Here is a 27,670-nt window from a genome sequence, read left to right on the forward strand (position 1 = left end):
TCTAAAAGTGCAAAAAAATCATCCACCTTATTTCTTATACTCTATGCATTGAGCTATAACACTTTGAGAACTGTACTTGCTACCCTTTCTGATTCTGCATCCCTAATGCACTGATACTCACCATGCTGGCTGCAATTTTGTCCTCTCTCATCTGCCTGCCCTTCCTGACAGTCTGACTGCATACTATCTTTGCTATTTCACCATCCATCCTACCCTGAGTCCTTTCACTCTGGTTCCCACCCTCTGCAAAATTAGCTTAAACCTTCCCCAAGCCTGCCCACGAGAATATTGGTGCCCCTGGGGTTCGGGTACATCCCATCATTTTTGTACAGGTCATACCTCCCCCAGAAGAGATCCCAATGATCCAAGAACCTGAAGCCCTGCCCCCTGCACCAGCTTCTCAGCCACTCATTAATCTGCCAAATCATCCTGTTCCTACCCTCACTGGCACGTGGCACAGGCGGCAATCCAGAAATTTCAATCAAAGGAGGTCCTGCTTCTCAGCTCTCTAAATCCTCTCTTGCAGGACCTCATTGCTTTTCCTTCCTATGTCATTTGTAACAATCTGTACCGATATATCTGGCTGCTCCCCCTTCCTCTCTAAAATGCTGCGGACGCATCTGAGACGTCCCTGACCCTGACACCTGGGAGGCAACCTAGCATTCTGGTGTCCTGTTCACGTCCACAGAATCTCTTGTCTCTTCTCCCTTCTGCACCATGGACCCATACTCAGTGCCAGTAACCTGGTCTCCATGGCATTCTAGCCCTGATGACACTTCAGCCTGAAATGTCGACTGTTTGTTCCCCTCCATAAATGTTGCCTGAGCTGTTGAATTCCTCCAGCATTTTGTGTGTTACTCTAGATTTCCAGCATCCGCAGAATGTCTTATCTTTATGACTTGCTGCCCGCTAGTCCTTGATTCCCCAATCCTGAGAAAAAGTCTGTGGGCATTCAACCTTTCTATGCTCTTCCTACTGCCCATTACACTGCTGGCATTTAGGGCAGCAATAAAGGTCCTCCGTCTCTGGTGGTGTTCATCACGGCTGATCCCCTGAACCTGGGGGGCTGGTGGACCACTCTTAGTCTGGCCTCTACCCTTTGACCCGTTTGGCATGGGTGACCCTACCAAGAGGCAAAGCAGGAAGGCCTGATTCCAGCCAGCATCGCTCTCCGGGTCATCGAGACACAGAAACCTCCAAACCACAGCGAGGTTGTGGTTCCCTTGGAGGCACCTATACTCCTTGTAATGTTATACGCCCCTGTAAGGTCACCGGTCACTCTCCCACGCTCCGAGGAACAAAGTCTCAACCCGCCCAACCTCTCTCAATAACTCAAGCCCTTGAGTCTTGGCAGGGTCTGTGCCAACATGGCATGCCCAGGACTTACTAAGCTGTACATCTTTGGGATGTGGGAGAAAACTGGAGCACCCAGAGGAAACCCACGTGACCATGGATTGTACAGACTCCCAACAGGAGGAAATCCACGTGGCCACAGATTGTACAGACTCCCAACAGGAGGAAACCCACGTGGCCACAGATCGTACAGACTCCCAACAGGCCTTGGCAGGAAGTGAGCCCTGTTCACTGGCATTGAAATAGGCTTATGCTAACCACTACAGTACCGTGTCCAATTCCTGCGACAGAGGAAATTCAGTGCATCTGGTCTAATCATCCCTCTCTCTCTCTCCCTTTTCCTTGACCTCCCACCCCTTCCTCACTCCCTCTACCCCTCTCCCTTCCCGCCTTTCTCCCCTCTCCGCATCCCCTTCCCCACCCCCTCTCCCCTTCCCCCTTTTCCTCCCCATCCCCCCTCTCCCCAACACCTCTCCTTCCCCACCTCCTCCTGTTCTCTCCCTGCCAGGTGCTGTCCTGGGTGGTGTTCGTGGGGACCCTGTCCTACGTGAAGGTGATTATCGGGCTGATCCTGCGGGACGAGGGCCACGGCGCGCTGGTGTGGTGCGGTGCCGTGGTGCAGATCGGCTCTGCGCTCGGCGCGCTCACCATGTTCCCGCTGGTCAGCGTCTACAGCCTCTTTCATGCCAGAGACCCCTGTAACACGCAGTGCCCGGCCTGAGCCAAGGACCGGCGGCCGGTGGGTGGGTTGAGGGTCACAGGGAGCAACGACACGGTAACAGCGGACCCCCTCAGCGTGCTGACGGAGCGGCAGATCCTGGCGGTCACTCCCCACCCCCAGTCCCACCCAGTTACAGGGGAAATGGGCAGGAGGTTCATTCGGGTTACTCTGAGGGAAGGGCAGGCAGATAGATGTAGAGAGTAGTTGGCAGCGCGGGAGGAGACGGCCCAGTCCGGAGGGAAGACACCGTCCCGTTTGCTCTACCCTCCTCCCACTTTCGCCCACCCCAGCGCCGGTGGTCAGTGTAGCCGAGGAGTGCAGCTCCCGTCCCCGTGATGGGCATTGGAAAGCTGACAAGATCTGGCCGGGAGGAGTCTGTGTGGGTAGCAGTGTGTCTGTGTTTGGGGGTGGAATGGGGGTATCTTTGTGTCTGTCTGTCTATATGCATGTGTGTTGGTCAGGGTGTATGTGGAGGAATGGAATGGTGGGGTGTGTGTCTCTTTCTGTCTAATTGTGTGAGTGTGGGAGGGGGTGTGTGTGGGAGGTGGAGTGTGTGGGTGGAGAAGGGTCAGGATAGTGAGACAGCTCGTGGGTTCTGGGAATGGAGTGTGGGAGTGTGCGAGGGGTGGTGGTCTGGAGACGTGAAGCATGCCCCTTTTCCGAGCGGGATAGGCGTTCCTTAAACTGGGAATCCATCATCTAAAGTTGCGAGTCTGTGTGGGTGGGTGGGTCAGCCTGCATCTCATTCACATCCGGTCTCGACTGATTCCCCCTCAGAGATGCCACCGATACTTCGGAACAAAACGTCTCAGCTCTGCCACTGGCCCTAGGTGACAGGTGGGTTTATCTAAGGCCAGGCCATTCAGCCCATCGAGTCAGTTCCGGGCCCCTGGCTTTGGCGCTCCTTGGACTGGTTTAGGTACACGGCGGACGCCCGTCACATTGGAGTATGTGGAGGGAATTCAATTTGGTTGGAGTACACCCTCTGGGACATCTGTGCCCAAAGATGCAAAACGTGGAGTCCACTCTATCAAGACCAAAGATTCTTTATATAAACACAGATTCCTGGCTGACCTGTGCCTTCGTGGCAGCACTCCAACCAGCTGCTGCCATTGCTGAGAGTAGCAGCCTCTGCTGGAATCGTCCTGGGTTGAGGGCTGGCCCCTCTTGTCAGTGCTCCTCTCCAGTATTCACTCGGCGGAAGAACAATCGGCAGACATGCCACCCAGAGACCTGGGCTGGATTATTGTTTTTTTTTCTGAACTTATGTCTCTGGAATCGTAACAATATGCTCCTTCTGTGTGATTTGCTGCTTGCAGTCTGCTGCTGGTAGTGTGCCTTGCGCCTGGCTCCGGAGGAACACTGTATTGTTCGGCTGTATTCATGTATGGTTACATGATCATTAAACTTGAAGTAAAGTTTCACATCTAGTTGGCTGGAATTGAAGACTGAGAAAAAGTATTTGCTGACAGTGATTTGTGTACGCGTCTGTGTGTGGAGTGGCTGTTGTGTTCAACTAACACTTCTGAAGATACCTCTGCCTAGATTGAGTACCTGAGATGGGATGTTATGTTGAAGTTGTACATGATGTTGGTGAGGTCCAATTTGAAGTATTGTGTGTAGTTCTGGTCACCTACCTACAGGGAGAGATATCAAAAAGATTGAAAGAGTATAGAACACGTTTTCAAGGATGTGGCTGTGGCGTCAGGACATGGCATTCTGCGTAGGTATGTTCCATTGAGGCAGGGAAAAGACGGTAGAGTTTCCGCAACTTCCACCACCTTCAACAGGACCTCACCACTAAGCACATCTTTCCCTCTCCACCCCTCCCCGCTTTCCGCAGGGATCAGTCCCTCCGCGACTCCCTGGTCCACACGTCCCTCCCCACAGATCTCCCACCCGGCACTTACCCCTGTAAGTGCAAGTGCTACACCTGTCCCTACACCTCCTCTCTTGCCACCATTCAGGGCCTCAAACAGTCCTTCCAGGTGAGGCAACACCTCACTTGTGAGTCTGTTGGGGTCATCTATTGCACCCGGTGATCCCGGTGCGGCCTCCTCTACATCGGTGAAACCCAACGCAGATTGGGGGACCGCTTCGTCGAGCACCTCCACTCAGTCCGCCAAAACAGACAGGATCTCCCGGTAGCCACCCATTTCAACTCTGCTTCACATTCCCATTCAGATATGTCCATACATGGCCTCCTCTACTGCCATGATGAGGCTGAACTCAGGTTGGAGGAGCAACACCTCATATACCATCTAGGTAGTCTCCAGCCCCTTGGTATGAACATAGAATTCTCCAACTTCCAGTAATTCGTTCCCCCTCCCTTCCCCTATCCCTATTTCACTTTGCTTCCTCCCCCAGCTGCCTACCACCTCCCTCATGGTTCCGCCTCCTTCTACCACCCATTGTGCCCGAAACGTCGACCAATTTTTTTTCACGGATGCTGCCCGACCTGCTGAGTTCCTCCAGTGTGTTGTGAGTGTTGGTAGAGTTAAAGATCTTCTCCAACAACTTCCCCACCGCTGAAGTCAGAATTATAGGGCAAAATTGGAAAGGGAAGGATTTTATTCCCTGGAGTGCAAGAGAATGAGGGGAGATCTGTCAGGGGTATACAAAATGATGAGTGTTATAGTTAGGGTAAATGCAAGCAGGCTTTTTCCACTGAGTTTGGATGAGAATCGGACTCTCTCCAGGTGCAGGTGGATTGGACAAGGAAGAGTAATAGTTTGGCACAGAATAGATGGGCCAAAGGGCCTGTTTTTGTGCTGTACATAGAACATAGAAATCTACAGCACATTACAGGCCCTTCAGCCCACAATGTTGTGCCGACCATCTAACCTACTCTAGAAACTGCCCAGAATTTCTCTGCATAGCCCTCTATTTTTCTAAGCTCCATGTACCTATCTAAGAGGCTCTTAAATGACCCTATGTCCCTGAACATTTGCCACATTTCTGCTGTGCATTTCCCTGAGAACATCTGCTCCCAATTTATGCTCTCAAGTTCCTGCCTAATAGCATCATATTTCCCCCTACCCCAATTAAATGTTTTCCCAAATTGTCTGCTCCTATCCCTCTCCAGCACTAGGAGATAGAGTTGTGATCACTACCTCCAAACCGCTCTCCCACTGACCAGGTTCATTTCCCAATACCAGATCAGATACAGCCTCTCCTCTAGTTGGCTTATCTATAGACGAGGGGTGATTGATAAGTACGTGGCCTAAGGTAGACGGAGTCAATTTTAGAAAACCTACCACATTTATTTTTCCTACATTTACACACTTAGTCCAGCAATCGTGGAGCATACGGATCTCTTCTTTGTAGAGGTCAGTGTCTTGGACCTCCAGAAGTGGTCCACAGCAGGGGTGATTCATAAGTTCGTGACCTAAGGTAGAAGGAGATGAGTTATTAACTTCAAACTTTCTGCATTTTCACTCAAAGAGTTGAACTGCACGTGCATGTAACGAGAGCTGTATAACTCATCTCCTTCTACCTTAGGCCACGAACTTATCAATCACCCCTGCTGTGGACCACCTGGAGGTCCAAGACACTCTCGTTACATGCACGTGTAGTTCAACTCTTTGAGTGATCATGCAGAAAGTTTGAGGTTAATAACTCATCTGCTTCCACTTTAGGCCACGAACTTATCAATCACCCCTGCTGGCGACCACTTCTACAAAGAAGGGATCCGTATGCTCCACGACTGCTGGACTAAGTGTGTACATGTAGGAGGGGAATATGTTGAAAAATAAATGTGCTAGGTTTTCTAAAATTGACTCCTTCTACCTCAAGCCTTGAACTTATCAATCACCCCTCGTATTGTGTCAGGAAACCTTCCTACACACCCAACAAACTCCACCCCATCTAAACCCCTTGCACTAAGGAGATGCCAATCAACATTAGGAAAGTTAAAATCTCCCATCACAACAACCCTATTATTATCGCACTGTTCCAGAATCTGTCTTCCAATCTGCTCCTCGATGTCCCTGTACTACTGGGGGGGGGGGGGGGTCTATAAAAAACACCCTGTAGAGTTATTGCCCCTTTCCTGTTTCTGACTTCCACCCACACTGACTCAGTAGACCATCCCTCCATGACTTTGTCCTTTTCTGCAGCCGTGACACTTTCCCTAATTAGCAATGCCACATCTCACCTCTTTTGTCCCCCCTCCCTGTCCTTTTTGAAATATCTAAAGCCCGGCACACTCAGCAGCCATTCCTGCCCCTGAGACATCCAAGTCTCTGTAATGGCCACAACGTCATAGTTTCACGTATTGACCCACGCTCTAAGTTCATCTGCCTTGTTTATGATACTCCTTGCATTAAAATAGACACATCACAAACCATCAGGCTGTGTGCATCTTTGCTCTAACATCTGCCAATCCTTCCTCACAAACTCCTACAAGCTGTCTCTACTTGTGCGCCAACCATCCCATCCACTTCCTCTTCACTTCAGTTCCCACCCCCCTGCAAATCTAGTTTAAACCCTCCCCAATAGCATTAGCAAACCTCCCTGCCAGGATATTGGTCCCCCTGGGATTCAAGTGCAACCCATCCTTTTTGTACAGGTCACACCTGCCCCAAATGAAGCCCCAATGATTCAAAAATCTGAATCACTGCCCCCTGATCCAATCCCTCAGCCATGCATTTATCCTCCACCTCACTCTATTCCCATACTCACTGTCACTGTGGCACAGGCAGCAATCCCAAGATTACTACCTTTGTGGTCCTGCTTCTCAACTTCCTTCCTAACTCCCTGTAGTCTGCTTTCAGGACCTCCACCCGTTTTCTACCTATGTCTTTGGTACCAATACGTACCACGACCTCTGGCTGCTCACCCTCCCATTTCAAGATATTGTGGATGTACTCAGAAACACCATGAACCCTGGCATATAGGAGGCAAACTACCATCCTTGTTTCTTTTTCGTATCCACAGAATCACCTATCTGTTCCCCGAACTATCGAGTTCCCTATTACTGCTGCCCTCCTCTTCCTTTCCCTACCCTTCTGAGCCACAGGGCCGGACTCGGTGCCAGAGGCACGGCCACTGTTGCTTCCCCCAGGTAGGTCGTCCCTCCCAACAGCACTCAAAATGGAGCACTTATTGTTAAGGGGGACGGCCAAAGGGATGCTCTCCACTACCTGATGCCCTCCCTTCCCTCTCCTGACGGTCATCCACTTCTCCGTCTCCTGTGGCCACGGGGTGACTACCTGCCTGCAGCTTCTGTCTATCACCTCCTCACTCTCCCCAACAAGCCGAAGGTCATCGAGCTGCAGCTCCAGTTCCCTAACTCGGTCTCTAAGGAGCTGCAGCTCGATGCACCTGGTGCAGATATGGACATCAGGGAGGCTGGAAATCTCCCGGACATCCCACATCTGACACCCAGGTCAGAAAACTGGTCTTGCAGTCATACCCACTATTCTAATGTGCCGCGCCCCATGAAACGCTCCTTTTTTAAACCCTTCTCCCCGACCTGTGCGAAGCTCTCTCTCTCTCTTCGAATTGATTGGTCGGCCACTGTAATGCTCTATGATTCTATAAATAGAGGTCACAGGTTAAGGGGGAAAGCTGAAATATTTAAGGGAAACCGGAGGGCAAATTTCTTCACTCTGAAGGTGGTGAGAGTGTGGAATGAGCTGCCAGCAGAGGTGATGGATTCGGGTCCAATTGCAACAGTTAAGAGAAGTTTGGATAAGTATATGAATGGGAGGGCTATGGTCCAGGTGTGGGTCAATGGCGCTAGACAATAGATCAGGCCGGCATTGATTAGATGGGCCGAAAACTCTTTCTGTGCTGTAATGTTCTGTGACTCTAGCGGGGGAGTCATTGGCGCCCAGGGATCACTGTGTGCCTGGGTCAGGCCGTGCTCTCATGCTTACCAGTGGAACAGGCCCGGTTTGCTATTATACTATAAGACATAGGAGCAGAACTAGGCCATCTGGCCCATCCAGTCTGCTCCACCATTCAATCAGGGCTGACCTTTTTTCTCTATCTCTTCCTCAACCATGTCCAGTCAGTAACCTATGGGAGGCCTTAAATACACCAACGACCTGGCCTCCACAGTTGCATGTGGCAACAAGTTCCACAAGTTCACCACCCTTTGGCTAAAGAAATTTCTCTGCATCTCTGTTTTGAAAGCCCACCCCTCAAGAGGCCGTGCCCTCTTGTTCTAGACTCCCCCACCATGGGAAACATCATTTCTATATCTACTCTGCCTAGGCATTTCAACATTCAAAAGGTTTCAATGAGATCCCCCCCTCATCCTGCTGAATTCCAGTGAGTACAGACCCAGAGCCATTGTATGATAACCCTTTCATTACTGGAATCATCCTTGTGAACCTCCTCTGGACCCTCTCCAATGCCAGCACATCTTTTCTAAGATGAGGGGCCCAAAACTGTTCACAATACTCAAGGTGAGGCCTCACTAGTGCCTTATAAAGCCTCAGCATCACATTCTTGCTCTTGCCTTCTAGAAGTCTTGAAATGAATGCTACCACTGCATTTGCCTTCCTCACCACCGACTCACCCTGCAAGTTAACCTCCAGGGTGTTCTGCACAAGGACTCCCAAATCCCTCTGCATCTCAGATTCGCATTGTTGCCCTAGAGTCTGTCTTGCACACGCCACACACACGCATGAGATGTGTCTGCCACAAAGAACACAGGTCAAGCACATCCCACATCCAAGTGATGTCATGGGCCACACAGCCACCCAGCTGTGTTGTGGGCTACACAATCATTCACTCGACTGGGTCACAGGGCAGATGAAACTGAAGGGTTCAGGGACACACTTCCCTCAACTTGGCAACACGGGTAGGGCAGGGCAACGAAGAACACATTTGGCATGCTGACTTTCAATAGTCAGAGCACTCAGTTTAACATTTAGCATGTCATTCGTGAGGCCTCAATTGCAGCATTAGACCATGAGACACAGGAGCAAAATTAGGCCATTCAGCCCATCATATTCTGGTTGCCCAGCTGTAGGAAAGACGTCATTAAGCCAGGAAGAGTGCAGAAAACATTTCTTTAACCAGAGGGCTGTGAATCTGCGGAACTCATTGCCATAGGTGACCGTCATTGGGTATATATAAAGTGGAGGGTAATAGGTTTTTGATTGGTAGGGGCATCAAAGGTTACGGGCAGAAGGCAGGAGAATGAGGTTGAGAGGGAAAATAAATTAGACATGATCGTCGTCGTCGTCTGAACCCTTAGTGCCTAGGTGGCACATGGGGCCTCATGATGGAGCAGGCTTAATGGGCCCAATGGCCTAATCTGCTCCTATGTTTTATGGTCTTAAAATATTCGCTAGGATGCTACCGAGACTGGACATGTTGTGACTGTTTGTGAGTTTCAGAAGCTGATTTCACTCACTTTGAGTAATCGAGCACAACAGCTGAGAAACAGGCCCTTTGGCCCATCTAGTCCATGCTGAATTGTTATTCTTCCTAGTCCCATTGACCCGCACCCCGACCATTGCCCTCCAAATCCCTCCCATCCATATACTTATCCAAATTTCTCTCAAAAGCTGAAGTCGAACCCACAGCCACCACTTCTAATGGCAGCTTATTCCGCACCCACACCACCTTCATAATGCAGATGTTGCCCCTCATGTTCTCATAGAAACATAGAAAACCTACAGCACAATACAGGCCCTTCGGCCCACAAAATTGTGCCAAACATATCCCTACCTTAGAAATTACTAGGGTTACCCACAGCCCTCTATTTTTCTAAGCTCCAGGTACCTATCCAAAAGTCTCTTAAAAGACCCTATTGTATCCGCTTCCACCACCATTGCCGGCAGCCCATTCCATGCACTCGCCACTCTCTGCTTAAAAAACTTACCCCTGACATCTCCTCTGTACCTACTTCCAAGTACCTTAAACCTGTGCCCTCTTGTGGCAGCCATTTCAGCCCTGGGAAAAAGCCTCTGACTATCCACACGATCAATGCCTCTCATCATCTTATACACCTCTATCAGGTCAACCCTCGTCCTCCTTCACTCCAAGGAGAAAAGGCCGAGTTCACTCAACCTGTCTTCATAAGGCATGCTCCCCAATCCAGGCAACATCCTTGTAAATCTCCTCTGCACCCTTTCTATGGTTTCCACATCTTTCCTGTTGTGAGGCGACCAGAACTGAGCATGGTACTCCAAGTGGGGTCTGACCAGGGTCCTATATAGCTGCAACATTACCTCTTAGCTCTTTAGTTCAATTCCACGATTGATTAAGGCCAATACACCATATACCTTCTTAACCACAGAGTCAACCTGCACAGCTGCTTTGAGCGTCCTATGGACTCGGACCCCAAGATCTCTCTGATCCTCCACACTGCCAAGAGTCTTACCATTAATACTATATCCTTCCATCATATTTGACCTACCAAAGTGAACCACTTCACACTTATCTGGGTTGAACTCCATCTGCCACTTCTTAGCCCAGTTTTGCATCCTATCAATGTCCCACTGTAACCTCTGACAGCTCTCCACACTATCCACAGCACCCCCAACCTTTGTGTCATCAGCAAACTTACTAACCCATCCCTCCATTTCCTCATCCAGGTCATTTATAAAAATCAGGAAGAGTAAGAGTCCCAGAATAGATCCCCGAGGCACACCACTGGTCACCGACCTGCATGCAGAATATGACCCAACTACAACCACTCTTGCCTTCTGTGGGCAAGCCATTTCTGGATCCACAAAGGAATATCCCCTTGGATCCCATGCCTCCTTACTTTCTCAATAAGCCGTGCATGGGGTACCTTATCAAATGCCTTGCTGAAATCCATATACACTACATCTACTGCTCTTCCTTCATCAATGTGTTCAGTCACATCCTCAAAAAATTCAATCAGGCTCGTAAGGCACGACCTACCTTTGTCAAAGCCATGCTGACTATTCCTAATCATATTATTCCTCTCCAAATGCTCATAAATCCTGCCTCTCAGGATCTTCTCCATCAACCTACCAACCACTGAGGTAAGACTCACTGATCTATAATTTCCTAGGCTATCTCTACTCCCTTTTTTGAATAAAGCTACAACATCCATAACCCTCCAATCCTCTGGAACCTCTCCCGTCCCCATTGATCATCGCCAGAGGCTCAGCAATCTCCTCCCTCGCCTCCCACAGTAGCCTGGGGTACATCTCATCCGGTCCTGGTGACTTATCCAACTTGATGCTTTCCAAAAGCTCCAGCACATCCTCTTTCTTAATATCTACATGCTCAAGCTTTTCAGTCTGCTGCAAGTCATCACTACAATCACCAAGATCCTTTTCCATAGTGAATACTGAAGTATTCATTAAGTACCTCTGCTATTTCCTCCGGTTCCATACATACTTTCCCACTGTCACACTTGTTAGGTCCTATTATTTCACGTCTTATCCTCCTGCTCTTCATATACTTGTAGAATGCCTTGGGGTTTTCCTTAATCCTGCCCGCCAAGGCCTTCTCATGGCCCCTTCTGGCTCTCCTAATTTCCTTCTTAAGCTCCTTCCTGTTAGCCTTATAATCTTCTAGATCTTTCACATTACCTAGCTCTCTCAAACTTTTGTAAGCTTTTCTTTTGCTCTTGACTAGATTTACAACAGCCTTTGTACACCACGGTTCCTGTTCCCTACCATAACTTCCCTGTCTCATTGGAGCGTACCTATGCAGAACTCCACACAAATAACCCCTGAACATTTGCGACATTTGTTCCGTAGCTTTCCCTGAGAACATCTGTTCCCAATTTAAGCTTCCAAGTTCCTACCTGATAGCCTCATAATTCCCCGTACTCCAATTAAACACTTTTCTAACTTGTCTGTTCCTATCTCTCTCCAATGCTCTTGTAAAGGAGACAGAATTATGATCACTATCTCCAAAATGCTCTCCCACTGAGAGATCTGACACCTGACCAGGTTAATTTCCCAATACCAGATCAAGTACAGTCTCTCCTCTCGTAGGCTTATCTACATACTGTGTCAAGAAACCTTCCTGAACACACCTAACAAACTCCATCCCATCTAAACCCCTTGCTCTAGGGATATGCCAATCAATATTTGGGAAATTAAAACCTCCCATCATGACAACTCTGTTATTATTACACCTTTCCAGGATCTGTTTCCCTATCTGCTCCTCGATATCCTTGTTACTATTGGGCGGCCTATAAAAAACACCCAGCAGGGTTATTGAACCCTTCCTGTTCCTAATCTCCACTGACAGACTGCGTAGACAATCCCTCCATGACGTGACACCATCTCTGATCAACAGTGCCACGCCCCCACCTCTTTTGCCTTCATCCCTGTCCTTTCTGAAATATCTGAAACCCGGCACTTGAAGAAACCATTCCTGTCCCTGAGCCATCCAAGTCTCTGTAATGGCCACAACATCATAGCTCCAAGTGCTGATCCATGCTCTAAGCTCATACACTTTGTTCACAATACTTCTTGCGTTAAAATAGACACATCTCAAACCATTGGTCTGAGCGCATTCCTTCTTTATCACCTGCATATCCTCCCTCACACACCGTCTACAAGCTTTCTCTATTTGTGAGCCAACAGCTTCTTCCCCAGTCTCTTCAGTTTGGTTCCCACCCCCCCACCAATTCTAGTTTAAACTCTCCCCAGTAGCCTTAGCAAACCTCCCCGCCAGGATATTGGTCCCTCTGGGATTCAAGTGCAACCCATCCTTTTTGTACAGGTCACTCCTGCCCCAAAAGGGGTCCCAATGATCCAGAAATCTGAATCCCTGCCCCTTGCTCCAATCCCTCAGCCATGCATTTATCCTCCACCACACTCTATTCCTATACTCACTGTCACGTGGCACAGGCAGTAATCCCGAGATTGACTACCTTTGAGGTCCAGCCTCTCAACTTTCTTCCTAACTCCCTGTAGTCTGTTTTCAGGACCTCCTCCCTTTTCCTACCTATGTCATTGGTACAATATGTACCACGACCTCTGGCTGTTCTCTCTCCCGCTGCAGGATATCATGGATATTCTCCTTAAACATTTCACCTTTCACCCTTAACCTATGACCTCTTGTTGAGGTCACATCCAACCTCAGTGGAAAATGCCTGCTTGTATCTACCCTATCTATACCTCTCATAATTTTGTATACCTCTATCAAATCTGCCCTCAATCTTCTACATTCCAGAGTATAAAGTCCTTACCTATTCAAGCTTTCCCTGTAACTGAGGTCCTCAAGTCCCAGCAACATCCTTGTAAATTTTCTCTGCATTCTTTTCAATCTTATTGATATCTTTCCTGTGGGTAGGTGACCAGATTTCCACAAAATATTCCAAGTTTGGCCTCACCAACTTCAACATAACATCCTAATTCCTGTACTCAGTACTTTGAAAGCCAATGTGCCAAAAGCTCTCTTAACAACCCTATCTACCTGTGGTACTACTTTCAGTGAATTATAGACCTGTATTCCCAGATCCCTTTTTTCTACCACACTCCCGAATGTCCTACCATTCACTGTGTCAGACCTACCCTGGTTTGCCCCCTCAAAGAGCAACACCTCACATTTGTCTGCGTTAAATTCCATCTGCTATTTTTCGGCCTATGTTTCCGTCTGGTCCAGATCCCACTGCATCAACTTTTAACCTATTTCCCTGTAACCCAGGTGCGCAAGTTCCAGCAAAATCCTTGTAAGTTTTCCAACAGTGACCAGTGGGTCTGCAGCCTATGGGGGGAAGTGTGGGTGCCAGCGCAGTTAAGTGGGTGTAGGGGTGTATTGGCTGGGAGCTCCCAGTGTGCTGTGCTGTGCTGTGGTTTGAAACACAATGGATTGTCCAGGGAGGGGTAGCTCCTCTGGTGCAGGGTCTCGTCGTGCCCATTTGGGGCAGCTCACTCACCTTTGGACCCCAGCAGACACTCAGCTTTACCATTTACACCTCAGGCTTCAACTACTGTGCAGAGTCTTGTCATCTTCAGAAGTTTTTGGATGTATCAGCAAGGGAGATGAGGTTGAGTACAGGGCTACTGTAGGAAACTTTATCACATGGTGTGAGCAGAATTATCTGCAGCTTAATGTGAAAAAGACTAAGGAGCTGGTGGTAGACCTGAGGAGAGCTAAGGTACTGGTGACCCCTGTTTCCATCCAGTGGGGTCAGTGTGGACATGGTGGAGGATTACAAATACCTGGGGATATGAATTGACAATAAACTGGACTGGTCAAAGAACACTGAGGCTGTCTACAAGAAGGGTCAGTGCCATCTCTATTTCCTGAGGAGACTGAGGTCCTTTAACATCTGCTGGACGATGCTGAGGATGTTCTACGAGTCTGTGGTGGCCAGTGCTATCATGTTTGCTGTTGTGTGCTGGGGCAGCAGGCTGAGGGTGGCAGACACCAACAGAATCAACAGACTCATTCGTAAGGCCAGTGATGTTGTGGGGATGGAACTGGACTCTCTGACGGTGGTGTCTGAAAAGAAGATGCTGTCTAAGTTGCATGCCATCTTGGACAATGTCTCCCATCCACTACATAATGTACTGGGTGGGCCCAGGAGTACATTCAGCCAGAGACTCATTCCTCCAAGATGCAACACTGAGTGTCGTAGGAAGTCATTCCTGCCTGTGGCCATCAAACTTTACAACTCCTCCCTTGGAGGGTCAGACACCCTGTGCCGATAGGCTGGTCCTGGATTTATTTCATAATTTACTGGCATAATTTACATATTACTATTTAACTATTTATGGTTCTATCATTTATTTATTTATTATTTATGGTGCAACTGTAACGAAAACCAATTTCCCCCGGGATCAATAAAGTATGACTATGACTATGAAGTAGCTGTTCTGGGTGCGACAGTGGCCACACCCCGGTATACCGCTCCAAGACGCAAGCTGAACTAGGCCTCATACCCCAGTGAGACAGGGACATGCCTGTCCTAACGTGTGGTCAGCTCTGACGGACTGGGCGGATGAGAAGTACGGTGGGACCCAATGGCCAGGAAGGCCACTCTGCAATGCGCTCCACGGAGAGCAAAGGCCAGGACCAGGCACAGAAGTAGTCATGGTCACCCAGCGCGACCAAGGAAGACCCCAGTTGTGTCGACTACTCGTACCACTGCACCCAGATTTCTGAGCTTGAGGGAGTGGAACTACCCCAGGGCAAGGGCTTTCCCACTTTAAAAACTCTCTCACACAGGTCTCCCGCCATCGTCGGACACGATGGACAACCACCAGCACATTGCACCCTCCTCCCCTCCAGATCTGACTGCCTCGGTCCCGGTCAAGGGTCCTGGATCTTGAAACCTTTCTCCGCACATACTGCCTGACACGCTGTGTTCTTCTGTCCTTCTCTACAAGACGATAAGAGGCACAGACAGAGCGGAGAGCCAGAGACTGTTTTCCTGGGTAGAAGTGGCTAATACGAGGGGGTAACATGTTAAGGTGTTTGGAGGGAAGTGTGGGGGGGACGTCAGAGGTAAGTTTTTGCACAGAGTGGTGGCTGCATGGAACGTGACGGGTGGCGGTAGGGGCAGATATATTAGGGACATTTAATAGTTAGGCACATGGATGAAAGAAAAATGGAAGGCTCAGTGGCAGGGAAGGGTTAGAGTGATCAGATTCAGATTTATTTATTACATGGAACATCAAACATTACGGCACAGTACAGGCCCTTCAGCCCACACTGCTGTGCTGACTTTTAACCTACTCGTAAGATCAACGTAGCCCTTCCCGCCATTTTTCTATCATCCGCGTACATGGAAACATACAGTGAAACACGTCCTTCGCATTAACAACTAACGCAACCGAAGGTGTGCCTGGGGGCAGCCCGCAAATGTCGCCGTACATTCCAACGCCAACATATACAGTACTGTGCAAGAGTCTTAGGCACACGTATGTAGCCAGGGAGCTAACACCTTTACACAGCACTGTAGTAATTTTATGTATTGCACTGTACTGCTGCCGCAAAAATAAACAACAAGATTTCATGACGTATGTGAGTGATGATAAACCTGATTCTGATATGGGTCTCTGTTGTGGACTGAGAGTGGGAATCATGGTTGGGAAAAGAGGAAGGGAGAGGGGAGGGAGTGGGAAGCACCAGAGATAATCTGTAATGATCAATTAACCAAATGTTTGGAGTCGGATTACCTTGCCCGGTATCTCAGGGCTGGGTGTGTCTGCACCTGTGTCATCTGCACCCCTGGCAGTCCTTCCCTGCCACCTGTCCCACACCCCTCCCATGGCACTCCACCCTCGCCATTCCCAACATCAATAAGAAATGACTATGACTATGACTGTGACTATCCTTTGTTCCCACCAGGTGTACAAACTCGCTCTCCGCTCCATGTTGACAAATACAGTCCTGTGCAAAAGGGTTAAGCACCCCAGCTACACACCATGCGCCTCAAACTTTTTTCCATGCCCTCAATGAACTGAGAGTAGGTTAAAGGTCAGCAAGCATTGTGGGGGTGGGGGGGGTGGGGAAGTGCGACGAAGGGCCTGGACTGTGTTTGCCCTGTTCTGTGTTTCTTTGTTTCCATTTTCCCCAGCAGGGATTTCTGTTCTGCGATCCTGGGTGTAAAGTGTGTCCTGGGTTACTGGCTCCAAACAGAAGGGCTGTGCAGCCTCTCCTGTGTCTCTGGTTACAGACTGACGCCCCTGGCCTGCTGATCCAGCTGTCCGAAGGGATGATGGTCTGCCTGTGATCTTCAAGGTAGATTTATTATCGAAGGACGTATCTGTGACCTTATATTGCAAGGGATTCTGCAGATGCTGGAAGCCCAGAGTAACACACACATAATGCTGGAGGAACTCAGCAGGACAGGCGGCTTCTAAGGAGGGGACCGAACAGTCGATGTTTCAGGCCGAGACCCTTCATCAGGACCAATCTCAGCCTGAAATGTCGACTGTTCATCACGGGTAAAGCCCTCTGTTGAACATGTCTACAAGGAGCGATGTCGCAGAAAGCACCGTCTATCATCAAGGACCCCCACCATCCAGGCAATCAGGAAGGAGGTCCGGGAACCTGGGGACTCACACCACCATTTATTACTCCTCAACCATCAGGCTCTTGAACCAGGGGGGATAACTTCGCTCAGTTTAAGAGTCATAGAAAAGTACAGCACAGAAACAGGCCCTTCAGCCCATCTAGTCTGTGCCAAATCATTTAAGCTGCCTACTCTCATCAATCTGCACCGGGACCACAGCCCTCCATACCCCTACCATTCACATACCTATCTAAACCTCAAATGTTGAAATCGAGTTTGTATCCACCACTTGCACTGGCAGCTCACTCCACACTCTTACCACCCTCTGAGTGAAGAAGTTTCCCCTCATGTTCCCCTTAAACCTTTCACCTTTCACCCTTAACCCATGACCTCTGGCTGTAGTCCCAGCCAACCTCAGTGGCCTGCTTGCGTTTACCCCTCTTAATTTTGCATACTTCTATCAAATCCCCTCTCAGTCTTCTACATTCCAATAACTTCACTCACACCAACACTGAGCTGTGCCCACAACCCAAGGGCTCACTTTCACGGACTCCTCGTCTCATGTCCTCAATATGTATTGCTTATTTATTCATCATTGCTGTTCCTCCAACCTAAGTGTGGCCTTATCCCTACAGTGGAGGAGGCCATGAATGGACATATCGGAATGGGAATGGGAAGTGGAATTAAGATGGGTGGCCACTGGGAGATCTTACTTGTTCTGGTGGATGGAGTGTAGATGCTCGGCGAAGCGGTCTCCCAATCTTTTTTGGTCTCACCGATATACAGGAGGCTACATATTTGTCATTGCTGTTTCCATAACAGTTTTGTTTGACCATTTAGGCTTGTTGGCCCTGAGCTGAGCCCCTGAACCTGGAGGACCAGTGGACCACTCATACTCTGGCCTCTAACCTTCGACCTGTTTGACGTGGGTGACCCTACCGAGAGCCAAAGCGTGAGGCCCTGTCTCCAGCCAACGCAGCTCTCTGGGTCATTGAGGCCCACGAGCCTCCAAGCCACGACAAGGTTGTGGCTCACCTGGAGGAAGGGTGACTCCACCAGGGAGCTAAACTCCAGACGGCATTGCTGTCAGGACCTCAGCAACGCACAAGCCTCTCCACCACTGCAAGCTGATGATCCTTGGAACACGCCATCTTTATCACTCTGTCGTCTAGCTGTGGACTGGGACCCCAACATCCCGATGTACGTGGTCGATACACGTTCTTGTCTGAGATCTCTTGAATGAAGAACAAAGAGACTTCCTTGGCTCCTGTGCCTCAGACTAAGCACCCTGCCACCGCCCAGTACACATCACTGACGACTGTGCTGGTAGCATTATACCGTTCTATACTTATACCGAACAGAGATTACCATTCTGATCAGAGAGTAAGGGAGCTACGGCTTTACTCTTTGGAGAGGAGGAGGATGAGAGGAGACATGATAGAGGTGTACAAGATAATAGGAGGAATAGATAGAGTGGATAGCCAGCACCTCTTCCCCAGGGCACCACTGCTCAATACAAGAGGACATGGCTTTAAGGTAAGGGGTGAGAAGTTCAAGGGGGATATTAGAGGAAGGTTTTTTACTCCGAGAGTGGTTGGTGCGTGGAATGCACTGCCTGAGTCAGTGGTGGAGGCAGATACACTAGTGAAGTTTAAGAGACTACTAGACAGGTATATGGAGGAATTTAAGGTGGGGGCTTATATGGGAGGCAGGGTTTGAGGGTCGGCACAACATTGTGGGCCAAAGGGCCTGTACTGTGCTGTACTGTTCTATGTTCTATGTTAACTTTGTGTTGTGTATGCACCTTATGTCAACGTGTACATGGGATCACCGCAGTAGTGTGGCGGTTAGCGGGACACTATCACAGCTCAGGGTGTGGAGTTTGGAGTTCAATTCCTCCTCTGGAAGGAGCCTCTGTACGACCCCACTGTGGGATGCGTGTGCTTTCTCCGGGTGCTCTGGTTTCCTCCCATAGTCCAAAGACGTACTGGTTAGTAGGTTAGAGTTAATTGGTCATTGTAAATTGTCCCATGATTAGGCCAGGGTTAAGGGCCTATCCCTCACTCTGCCTCTGAGAAAATAAATAAATAGTTGCTTTGGGATTCTGGGAACGCGTTCAGGACTGAGAGTGAGACTGTCAGCACGATTACGAGTGAATGCCTGAGAATATATCCCGCTTAAGGAAGTGTCACAATGATTTCCAGTCAACACAGGTCCTTAGTTCCTTGAACAAGGCGTCACAGGTAGCTAAGGTCAAAAAAAGAGCTTTGGGCACATTGGCCTTCATAAATCAGAGCACTGAGCACAGAATTTATATTGGAGTTGTGTAAATAAGCAGCTTTAAGTCCCTGGGCGTTAGCATATCAGGTTAATTGTCCTGGGCCAAGCACATAGATGCAATCATAAGGAAATATCACGCCTGTACTTTACTTTCTTAAAAGGTTCAGTTTGTCTCTAAGCACCCTAACAATCTTCCGTAGAGATACCATTGAAAGTGTCCGGACTGGTTGCATCACAGTCTGGTACGGCGATTCGAACGTGCAGGAACGTCAGAAGCTGCAGACAGCAGTGGACTCAGCCCGATACATCACGGGCACATCCCTCCCCACCCTTGGGAGTATCTACAGGAGACGCTGCCTCAAGAAGGCAGCATCCATCATCAAAGATCCCACCACCCGTGCCATGCCATCTTCTCACTGGGGAGGAGGTACAGAAGCCTGAAGTCCCACACCACCAGGTTCAGGAACAGCTCCTTCCCTCCTTGTACCTTGTATTCAGTTCTTGAACCAACCGGCACAGCTCTAGTCAGTACCACAGTAAAAAAAAAAGGCATCCGTTAGTCTTGCGAGACCATGGATCTGCGGCTGGAAAGTCTTCTCTCTCCAGGGTGCAGGCCTGGGCAAGGTTGTATGGGAGACCAGCAGTTGCCCATGCTGCAAGTCTCCCCTCTGATGTTGTCCAAGGGAAGGGTATTAGGACCCATACAGCTTGGCACCGGTGTCGTCGCAGAGCAATGTGTGATTAGGTGCCTTGCTCAAAGACACAACATGTTGCCTCGGCTGGGGCTCGAACTCATGACCTTCAGATTGCTAGTCGAATGCCTTAACCACTTGGCCACGTGCCCACACATAATGTTGTGTGTACCACAGTAATAGCAGCACTATGTGACCGGGCTTCCTGACCTGGGATACATGCACTGCTCGGTTAATGGTAGGGTCCATGGCACAAAAATGTTGGCTACCCTGGTGATAAGACCACTCTGATTACTTTGTGTTACAAAGAACTTTTTATTGGATGCAAATAAACAGTCGGCATTTCAGGCCAAGGGTCTTCACCAGGACCTGATGAAGGGTCTTCACTCGGCCCTAGATGTTTTTATTCCCCTACCTAGACGCTGCCTGACCTGCAGAGTTCCTCCAGCATTTTGTGTGCATTGCTCAAGATTCCAGCAGTTACAGAATCCCTTGTGTTAACAGATCTTCTTTTGTGCTGATTATACTTCATACTTTATTGTCACCAAACAATTGATACTAGAACGTACGATCATCACAGTGATATTTGATTCTGCGCTTCCCGCCCCCTGGATTACAAATCAATAGTAAATATTAACAATTTAAATTATAAATCATAAATAGAAAATAGAAAAGTGGAAAGTAAGGTAGTGCAAAAAAACCGAGAGGCAGGTCCGGATATTTGGAGGGCACGGCCCAGATCCGGGTCAGGATCCGTTCAGCAGTCTTTTCACAGTTGGAAAGAAGCTGTTCCCAAATCTGGCCAAATCTTTGGAGTAGGTTTGTGCATTTGGAGGGATTAGAGAGTGTGTTTCATCAGGAAAGATTGAGTGAGCTAGGGATTTTCTCTTTGGAGTGGAGGAGGATGAGGGGTGACATGATAGAGGTGTACAAGATGAAGGGAAGCACAGATCAAGTGGACACCCTGAGACTTTCTCCCAGGGTGGAAATGGTTAATACCAGGAGACATTTGGAGGAAAGTTGGGTGGGGGGTGATATCAGAAGTACGTTATTTTATTTACTCAGAGAGTGGTGGGTGCATGGAGTGGTGGTAGAGGCGGGTAGGCCAGGGATTTTTAAAACTCTGAGATTGGTGCACGAATGATCAAAGACAGGAGGGCTGTGTGGAACGGAAGCGTCAGGATGATTTTAAAGTCGGTAAAGAGGCCGGCACAACATTGTGGGTGGAAGATGCACAATGCTGCGTTGTTCTGTGCTATGCTTGTGTGTTCTCCCATATAAACCGTGTATAATCAATGTTGCCTATCTGATGCTCTGAGGCGGTGATGCTGTTTCAAGGGAAGTTTTTCATTGCACCTGTGCCTGGACGTCTTTGTGCATCTGAACATAAGTAAGTTCGACTTCGAAACTTTGGAGAGTGGAGGCAGCTTCTCTGTAAAGAAAATGTCTTCCCGATGTAACCGAGCCCCGTGAAGAGTATTAATTTCTTCTCTGGGTAGAGAGCAAATTCGAGGAAACCCACGCGTTTGGACACTGCCTGAAGCAGCTTCCTCTGTTTACAGTGTCATTGTTGGTGAAAGGGGCCAATTGAAAGCTGTACAAAGGGTAATTCTTTCTCAACACCTCACCTCGACTCCAGATCGTTTCAGTGACAGATAATCGGTTTATTGTTCGTTGAGCGAGGCATGAAGTGGGTCGCCCTGCTGCACACACGGGCATTGTGCTCGGAGCGCTCGGCTGAATGGCTGCGTTGTCAGAAACGCCGCCGAGGTAGGCGTTGTAACCTGAAAGCAGCCGCTGATGCTGCGATCACCTTGTGGACTGGTACCACCCAGAACTACACGGGCACGGCCAATTTAATTAGACGACACTGGGCCTATTCTTCATTCATTCGAGGGCGTAGCCGGCACTGTTGGCCATGCCTGACTGCCCTTTGAGAAAGAAGGTGGCAGCGATTTCCTCCCTGAGCCGCTGCGGTCCTCTCCTGGTGAAGGAGCTGCCACGATGCACTGGACGAGGGTTTTCAAGACTTAGACCTATTGGCCTTGGTTTAATAGCGTGACATGTCAGAGAATCATGATGCACTAGAGTGCAGAAACAGGCTAGTCGGCCCATCTACTTACTGCTGAACTGCTATTCGACAAACATAGAAAACCTACAGCACATTACAGGCCATTCGGCCCACAATGCTGTGCCGAACATGTACTTTCTTTAGAAATTACCTAGAGTTACCCATAACCCTCTATTTTCTAAGATCCATCGACCTACCTAAGAGTGTCTTAAAAGACCCTATTGTATCCGCCTCCACCACCATCGCAGGCAGCCCATTCCACGCACTCACCACTCTCTGTGTAAACAAACTTACCCCTGACGTCTCCTCTGTACCTACTTACAAGCATCTTAAAACCGTGCCCTCTCGTGTTAGCCATTCCAGCCCTGGGGAAAAAGCCTCTGACTATCTATACAATCAATGCCTCTCATCATCTTATACACCTCTATCAGGTCACCTCTCATCCTCTGTCATACCGAGGAGAAAAGGCCAAGTTCACTCAACCTATTCTCATAAGGCATGCTCCCCAATCCAGGCAACATCCTTGTAAATCTCCTCTGCACACTTCCTGTGGCTTCCACATCCTTTCTATAGTGAGGCGACCAGAACTGAGCACAGTACTCCAAGTGGGGTCTGACCAGGGTCCTATATAGCTGCAACATTATCTCTTGGCTCTTGAATTGAATCCCACGATTGATGAAGGCCAATACACCGTATGCCTTCTTAACCACAGAGTCAACCTGCGCAGCAGCTTTGAGTGTCCTATGGACACGGACACCAAGATCCCTCTGATCCTCCACACTGCCAAGATCCTTTTCCATAGTGAATACTGAAGCAAAGTATTCATTAAGTCCTCTGTTGTCTCCTCCGGTTCCATACGTACTTTTCCACTGTCACACTTGATTGGTCCTATTCTCTCATGTCTTATCCATTAATACTATATTCTGTCATCATATTTTACCTACCAAAATGAACCACCTCACACTTATCTGGGTTGAACTCCATCTGGCACCTCTCAGCCCAGTTTTGCATCCTACGAATGTCCCGTTGTAACCTCTGACAGCCCTCCACACTATCCACAACACCTCCAACCTTTGTGTCATCAGCAAACTTACTAACCCATCCCTCCACTTCCTCATAAAGAGTGGGGGGTCCCAGAACAGATTCCTGAGGCACACCACTGGTGACTGACCTCCATGCAGAATATGACCCGTCTACAACCACTCTTTGCCTTCTGTGGGCAAGCCAGTTCTGGATTCACAAAACAATGTCCCCTTGGATCCCATGCCTCCTTACCCTCTCAATAAGCCTTGCATGGAGGACCTTAGCAAATGCCTTGCTGAAATCCATATACACTACATCTACTGCTCTTCCTTCATCAATGTCACATCATCAAAAGCTTCAATCAGGCTCGTAAGGCACGACCTGCCTTTGACAAAGCCATGCTGACTATTCTTAATCATATTATGCTTCTCCAAATGTTCATAAATCCTGCCGCTCAGGATCATTTCCATCAACTTACCAACCACTGAAGTAAGACTCACTGGTCTATAATTTCCTGGGCTATCTCTACTCCCTTTCTTGAATAAGGGAACAACATCTGCAACCCTACAATCCTCCGGAACCTCTCCCGTCCCCATTGATGATGCAAAGATCATTGCCAGAGGCTTAGCAATCTCCTCCCTTGCCTCCCACAGTAGCCTGGGGTATATCTCACCCGGTCCTGGTGACCCATCCAACTTGATGCTTTCTAAGAGCTCCAGCACATCCTCTTTCTTAAAGTCTACATGCTCAAGCTTTTCAGTCTGCTGTGTCACCCTTACAATCGCCAAGATCCTTTTCCGTAGTGAAACCTGAAGCAAAGTATTCATTAAGTCTTTTGTTGTCTCCTCCGGTTCCATACATACTTTTACACTGTCACACTTGATTGGTCTTATTCTCTCATGTCTTATCCTCTTGCTCTTCACATACTTGTAGAATGCCTTGGGGTTTTCCTTAATCCAGCTTGCCAAGGCCTTCTCATGGCCCCTTCTGGCTCTCCTTATTTCATTCTCAAGCTCCTTCCTGCTAGCCTTATAATTTTCTAGATCTCTATCATTACCTAGTTTTTTGAACCTTTCATAAGCTTTTCTTTTCTTCTTGACTATATTTTCAACAGCCTTTGTACACCACAGTTCCTGTACCCTACCATCCTTTCCATGTCTCATTGGAATATACCTATGCAGAACACCACGCAAATATCCCCTGAACATTTGCCACATTTCTGCTGTACATTTCCCTGAGAACATCTGTTCCCTATTTACGCTTCCATGTTCCTGCCTGATAGCCTTATATTTCCCTTTACTCCAATTAAACACTTTCCTAACTTGTCTGTTCCTATCCCTCTCCAATGCTATGGTAAAGGAGATAGAATTGCGATCACTATTTCCAAAATGCTCTCCCACTGAGAGACCTGATACCTGACCAGGTTCATTTCCCAATACCAGATCAAGTACAGCCTCTCCTCTTGTAGGCTTATCTACGCATTCTGTCAGGAAACCTTCCTGAACACACCTAACACACCTAACTCCACCTCATCTAAACCCCTTGTTCTCGGGAGATGCCAATCAATTTTGGGGAAATTAAAATCTCCCATCACGACAACCCTGTTATTATTACACCATTCCAGAATCTGTCTCCCTATCTGCTCCTCAATGTCCCTGTTACTATTGGGTGGTCTATGAAAAACACTGAGTAGAGTTGTTGACCCCTTCCTGTTTCTAACTTCCATCCACAGAGACTCAGTAGATAATCCCTCCATGACTTCCTCCTTTTCTGCAGCTGTGACACTAACTCTGATCAGCAATACCATGCCCCCACTTCTTTTGCCCCCTTCCCTGTCCTTTCTGAAACATCTAAAGCCTGGCACTTGAAGTAGCCATTCCTGCCCCTGAGCCATCCAAGTCTCTGTAATGGCCACAGCATCTTAGCTCCAAGTACTGATCCACGCTCTAAGCTCATCCACTTTGTTCATGATACTCCTTGCACTAACATAGACACACCTCAAACCATCGGTCTGAGCGCGTCCATTCTCTATCACCTGCCAATCCTCCCTTTGGCACAGTCTCCAAACTTTCTCTCTTTGTGAGCCTACCGCCCCTTCCTCCGTCACTTCAGTTCGGTTCCCACCCCCCCAGCAATTCTAGGTTAAACTCTCCCCAGTAGCTTCAGCAAACCTCCCCGCCAGGATGTTTGCTCCCCCTAGGATTCAAGTGCAACCCATCCTTTTTATACAGGTCACACCTGCCCCAAAAGAGGTCCAATGATCCAGAAATCTGAATCCCTGCCCCCTGCTCCAATCTCTCAGCCATGCATTTATCCTTCACCTCATTCTATTCCTATACTCACTGTCACGTGGCACAGGCAGTAATCCCAAGATTACTACCTTTGAGGTCCTGCTTCTCAACTTCCTTCCTAACTCCCAGTAGTCTGTTTTCAGGACCTCCTCCCTTTTCCTACCTATGTCGTTGGTACCAATATGTACCACGACCTCTGGCTGTTCATCTTTGCACTTCAGGATATCATGGATGTGATCAGGAACTTCCTGGACCCTGGCACCTGGGAGGCAAACTACCAACTGTGTTTCTTTCCTGCATCCACAGAATCGCCTGTCTGACACCCTAACTATAGAGTCCCCTATCACTGCTGCCATCCTCTTCCTTTCCCTACCCTTCTGAGCCACAGGGCCAGACTCTGTGCCAGAGGAACGGCCACTGTTGCTTCCCACAGGTAGGCCGTCTCCCCCAACAGTACTCAAACAGGAGTACTTACTGTTAAGGGGGACAGCCACAGGGGTACTCTCTAGCCTCTGACTCCTGCCCTTCCCTCTCCTGACTGTTACCCACTTGTCTGTCTCCCCAGGCCCCGGTGTGACTACCTGCCTGTAGCTCCTCTCTATCACCTCCTCACTCTCCCTGACCAGATGAAGGTCATCAAGCTGCATCTCCAGTTCCCTAACCCGGTCCCTAAGGAGCTGCAGCTCGATGCACCTGGTGCAGATGTGGCCATCTGGGAGGCTAGGAGTCTCCCAGACATCCCACATCCGACACCCAGTACAGAACACCGGCCTCACAGACATACTTCCTATTCTTCACAATTAACTTACCTCGCCTCGATCTGTTATTGCCGAAGCCCCATTGAGCCAAAGCCCTCCTACCCTGACTCCCTCTACTTCAGCAACTGCTCTATAAAGTTGTCTTCTTTTTAAATTCTTCCTGCCGGTCTAACTCATCTGCTCAGTTTTGCCTCCATCCTGCCGAGTCTCGTTGATCCACACTGGACCAGAGCCCTCCATACGTATCCAAACCTCTCCTAAATATCGAAATCAAACCTGCATCCATCACTTCCACTGGCAGCTCCTTCCACACTCCCACCAACTCTGAGTGAAAAAATATCTCCTCAGGTTCCCCTTAAACATTTCACCTTTCACCCTTAACCCATGACCTCTACTTCTAGTCTCACTCAACCTCAGTGGTAAAAGCCTGCTTTCTGCCGACCCTTCCTGCCAAAGGGTCTCGGCCCGAAACATCGATTGTTTATTAATTTCCTTACATGCTGCCTGACCTGCTGAGTTCCCCCAGCATTTTGTGTGTGTTGCTTGGATTTCCAGCATCTGATGATTTTCTCTTGTTTGTGCTTTGATTACATTTACCCTATCTGTGCCCCTCATAATTTTATATACTTTATCTAGTCTCCCCTCGTTCTCCTGCGCTCTAGGGAATGAAGTCTGAACCTATCCAACCTCTCCCTATAACTCAGATCCTCAAGTCCTTGTAAAATTTATCTGCATTTTTTCAATCTTATTGACACCTTTCCTGTTGGTAGGAGACCAGAACTGCACACAATACTCCAAATTGGGCCTCACCAACGTCCTGTACAACTTCAACATGACATTCCATCTCCTGTATCCACTACTCTGTACCGAGGTACAGTGAAAAGCTTGTCTTGCATCCTGTTCGTACAGTGCATTGAGCTAGTTCAAGGTAAAACAATAACATTGACTTTGAGAGGACTAGAATATAGAGGCAAGGATTTCAATAAAGCCGAGGCTTTATAAGGTATTGGTCAGATAACATTTGGAGTATTGTGAGCAGTTTTGGGCCCCTTATCTAAGAAAGGAAGTTGGAGAGGGTCCACAGGAGGTTCATAAGAATGATCCCGGGTATGAAAGGGTTAATGTATGAGAAGCGTTGGATGGCTCTGGATCTGTATTAGCTTGAGTTTAGAAGAATGAGGAGGGGACCTCATTGGACTCTATCGAATATTCAAAGGTCTAGACAGAGTGGACATGGAGGGGATGTTTCCTATAGTGGGGGAGTCTAGAACCAGTGGGCACAGCCTCAGAATACAAGGATTCCCTTTAGAATAGAGATGAGGAGGAATTTCTTTAGCCAGAGACTAGTGAATCTGTGAAATTCATTGCCGCAGTTGGCTGTGGAGGCCAAGTCATTGGGTATATTTAAAGAGCAGGTTGATAAGTCCTCCATTATTCAGGGCATCAAAGATTACGGAGCGAAGGCAGGAGAATGGGGTTGAGAGGGAAATATTTCAGCTGTGATGGAATGGTGGAGCAGATTTGATTGGCCGAACAGCCTCATCAGTTCCTGTGTCTT

At 48.6% G+C, this 27,670-nt stretch overlaps 1 protein-coding gene across 5 annotated transcripts in view; it reads left to right on the forward strand.

Moving 5' to 3' along the window:
* LOC140195611 (riboflavin transporter 2-like) overlaps positions 1-3,498 on the forward strand; it is a 74,622-nt gene extending 71,124 nt beyond the window's left edge. For all 5 annotated transcript variants that reach the window (XM_072254256.1, XM_072254254.1, XM_072254253.1 and 2 more), the window contains exon 4: positions 1,862-3,498. In XM_072254256.1, the coding sequence (XP_072110357.1) occupies positions 1,862-2,074 (213 nt within the window). In that variant the 3' untranslated portion in view covers positions 2,075-3,498. The remainder of the gene's footprint in view (positions 1-1,861) is intronic.
* The last annotated feature ends 24,172 nt before the right edge of the window (positions 3,499-27,670 follow it).

This window comes from Mobula birostris, chromosome 3, assembly GCF_030028105.1.
Source record: "Mobula birostris isolate sMobBir1 chromosome 3, sMobBir1.hap1, whole genome shotgun sequence".
NCBI lineage: Eukaryota > Metazoa > Chordata > Chondrichthyes > Myliobatiformes > Myliobatidae > Mobula > Mobula birostris.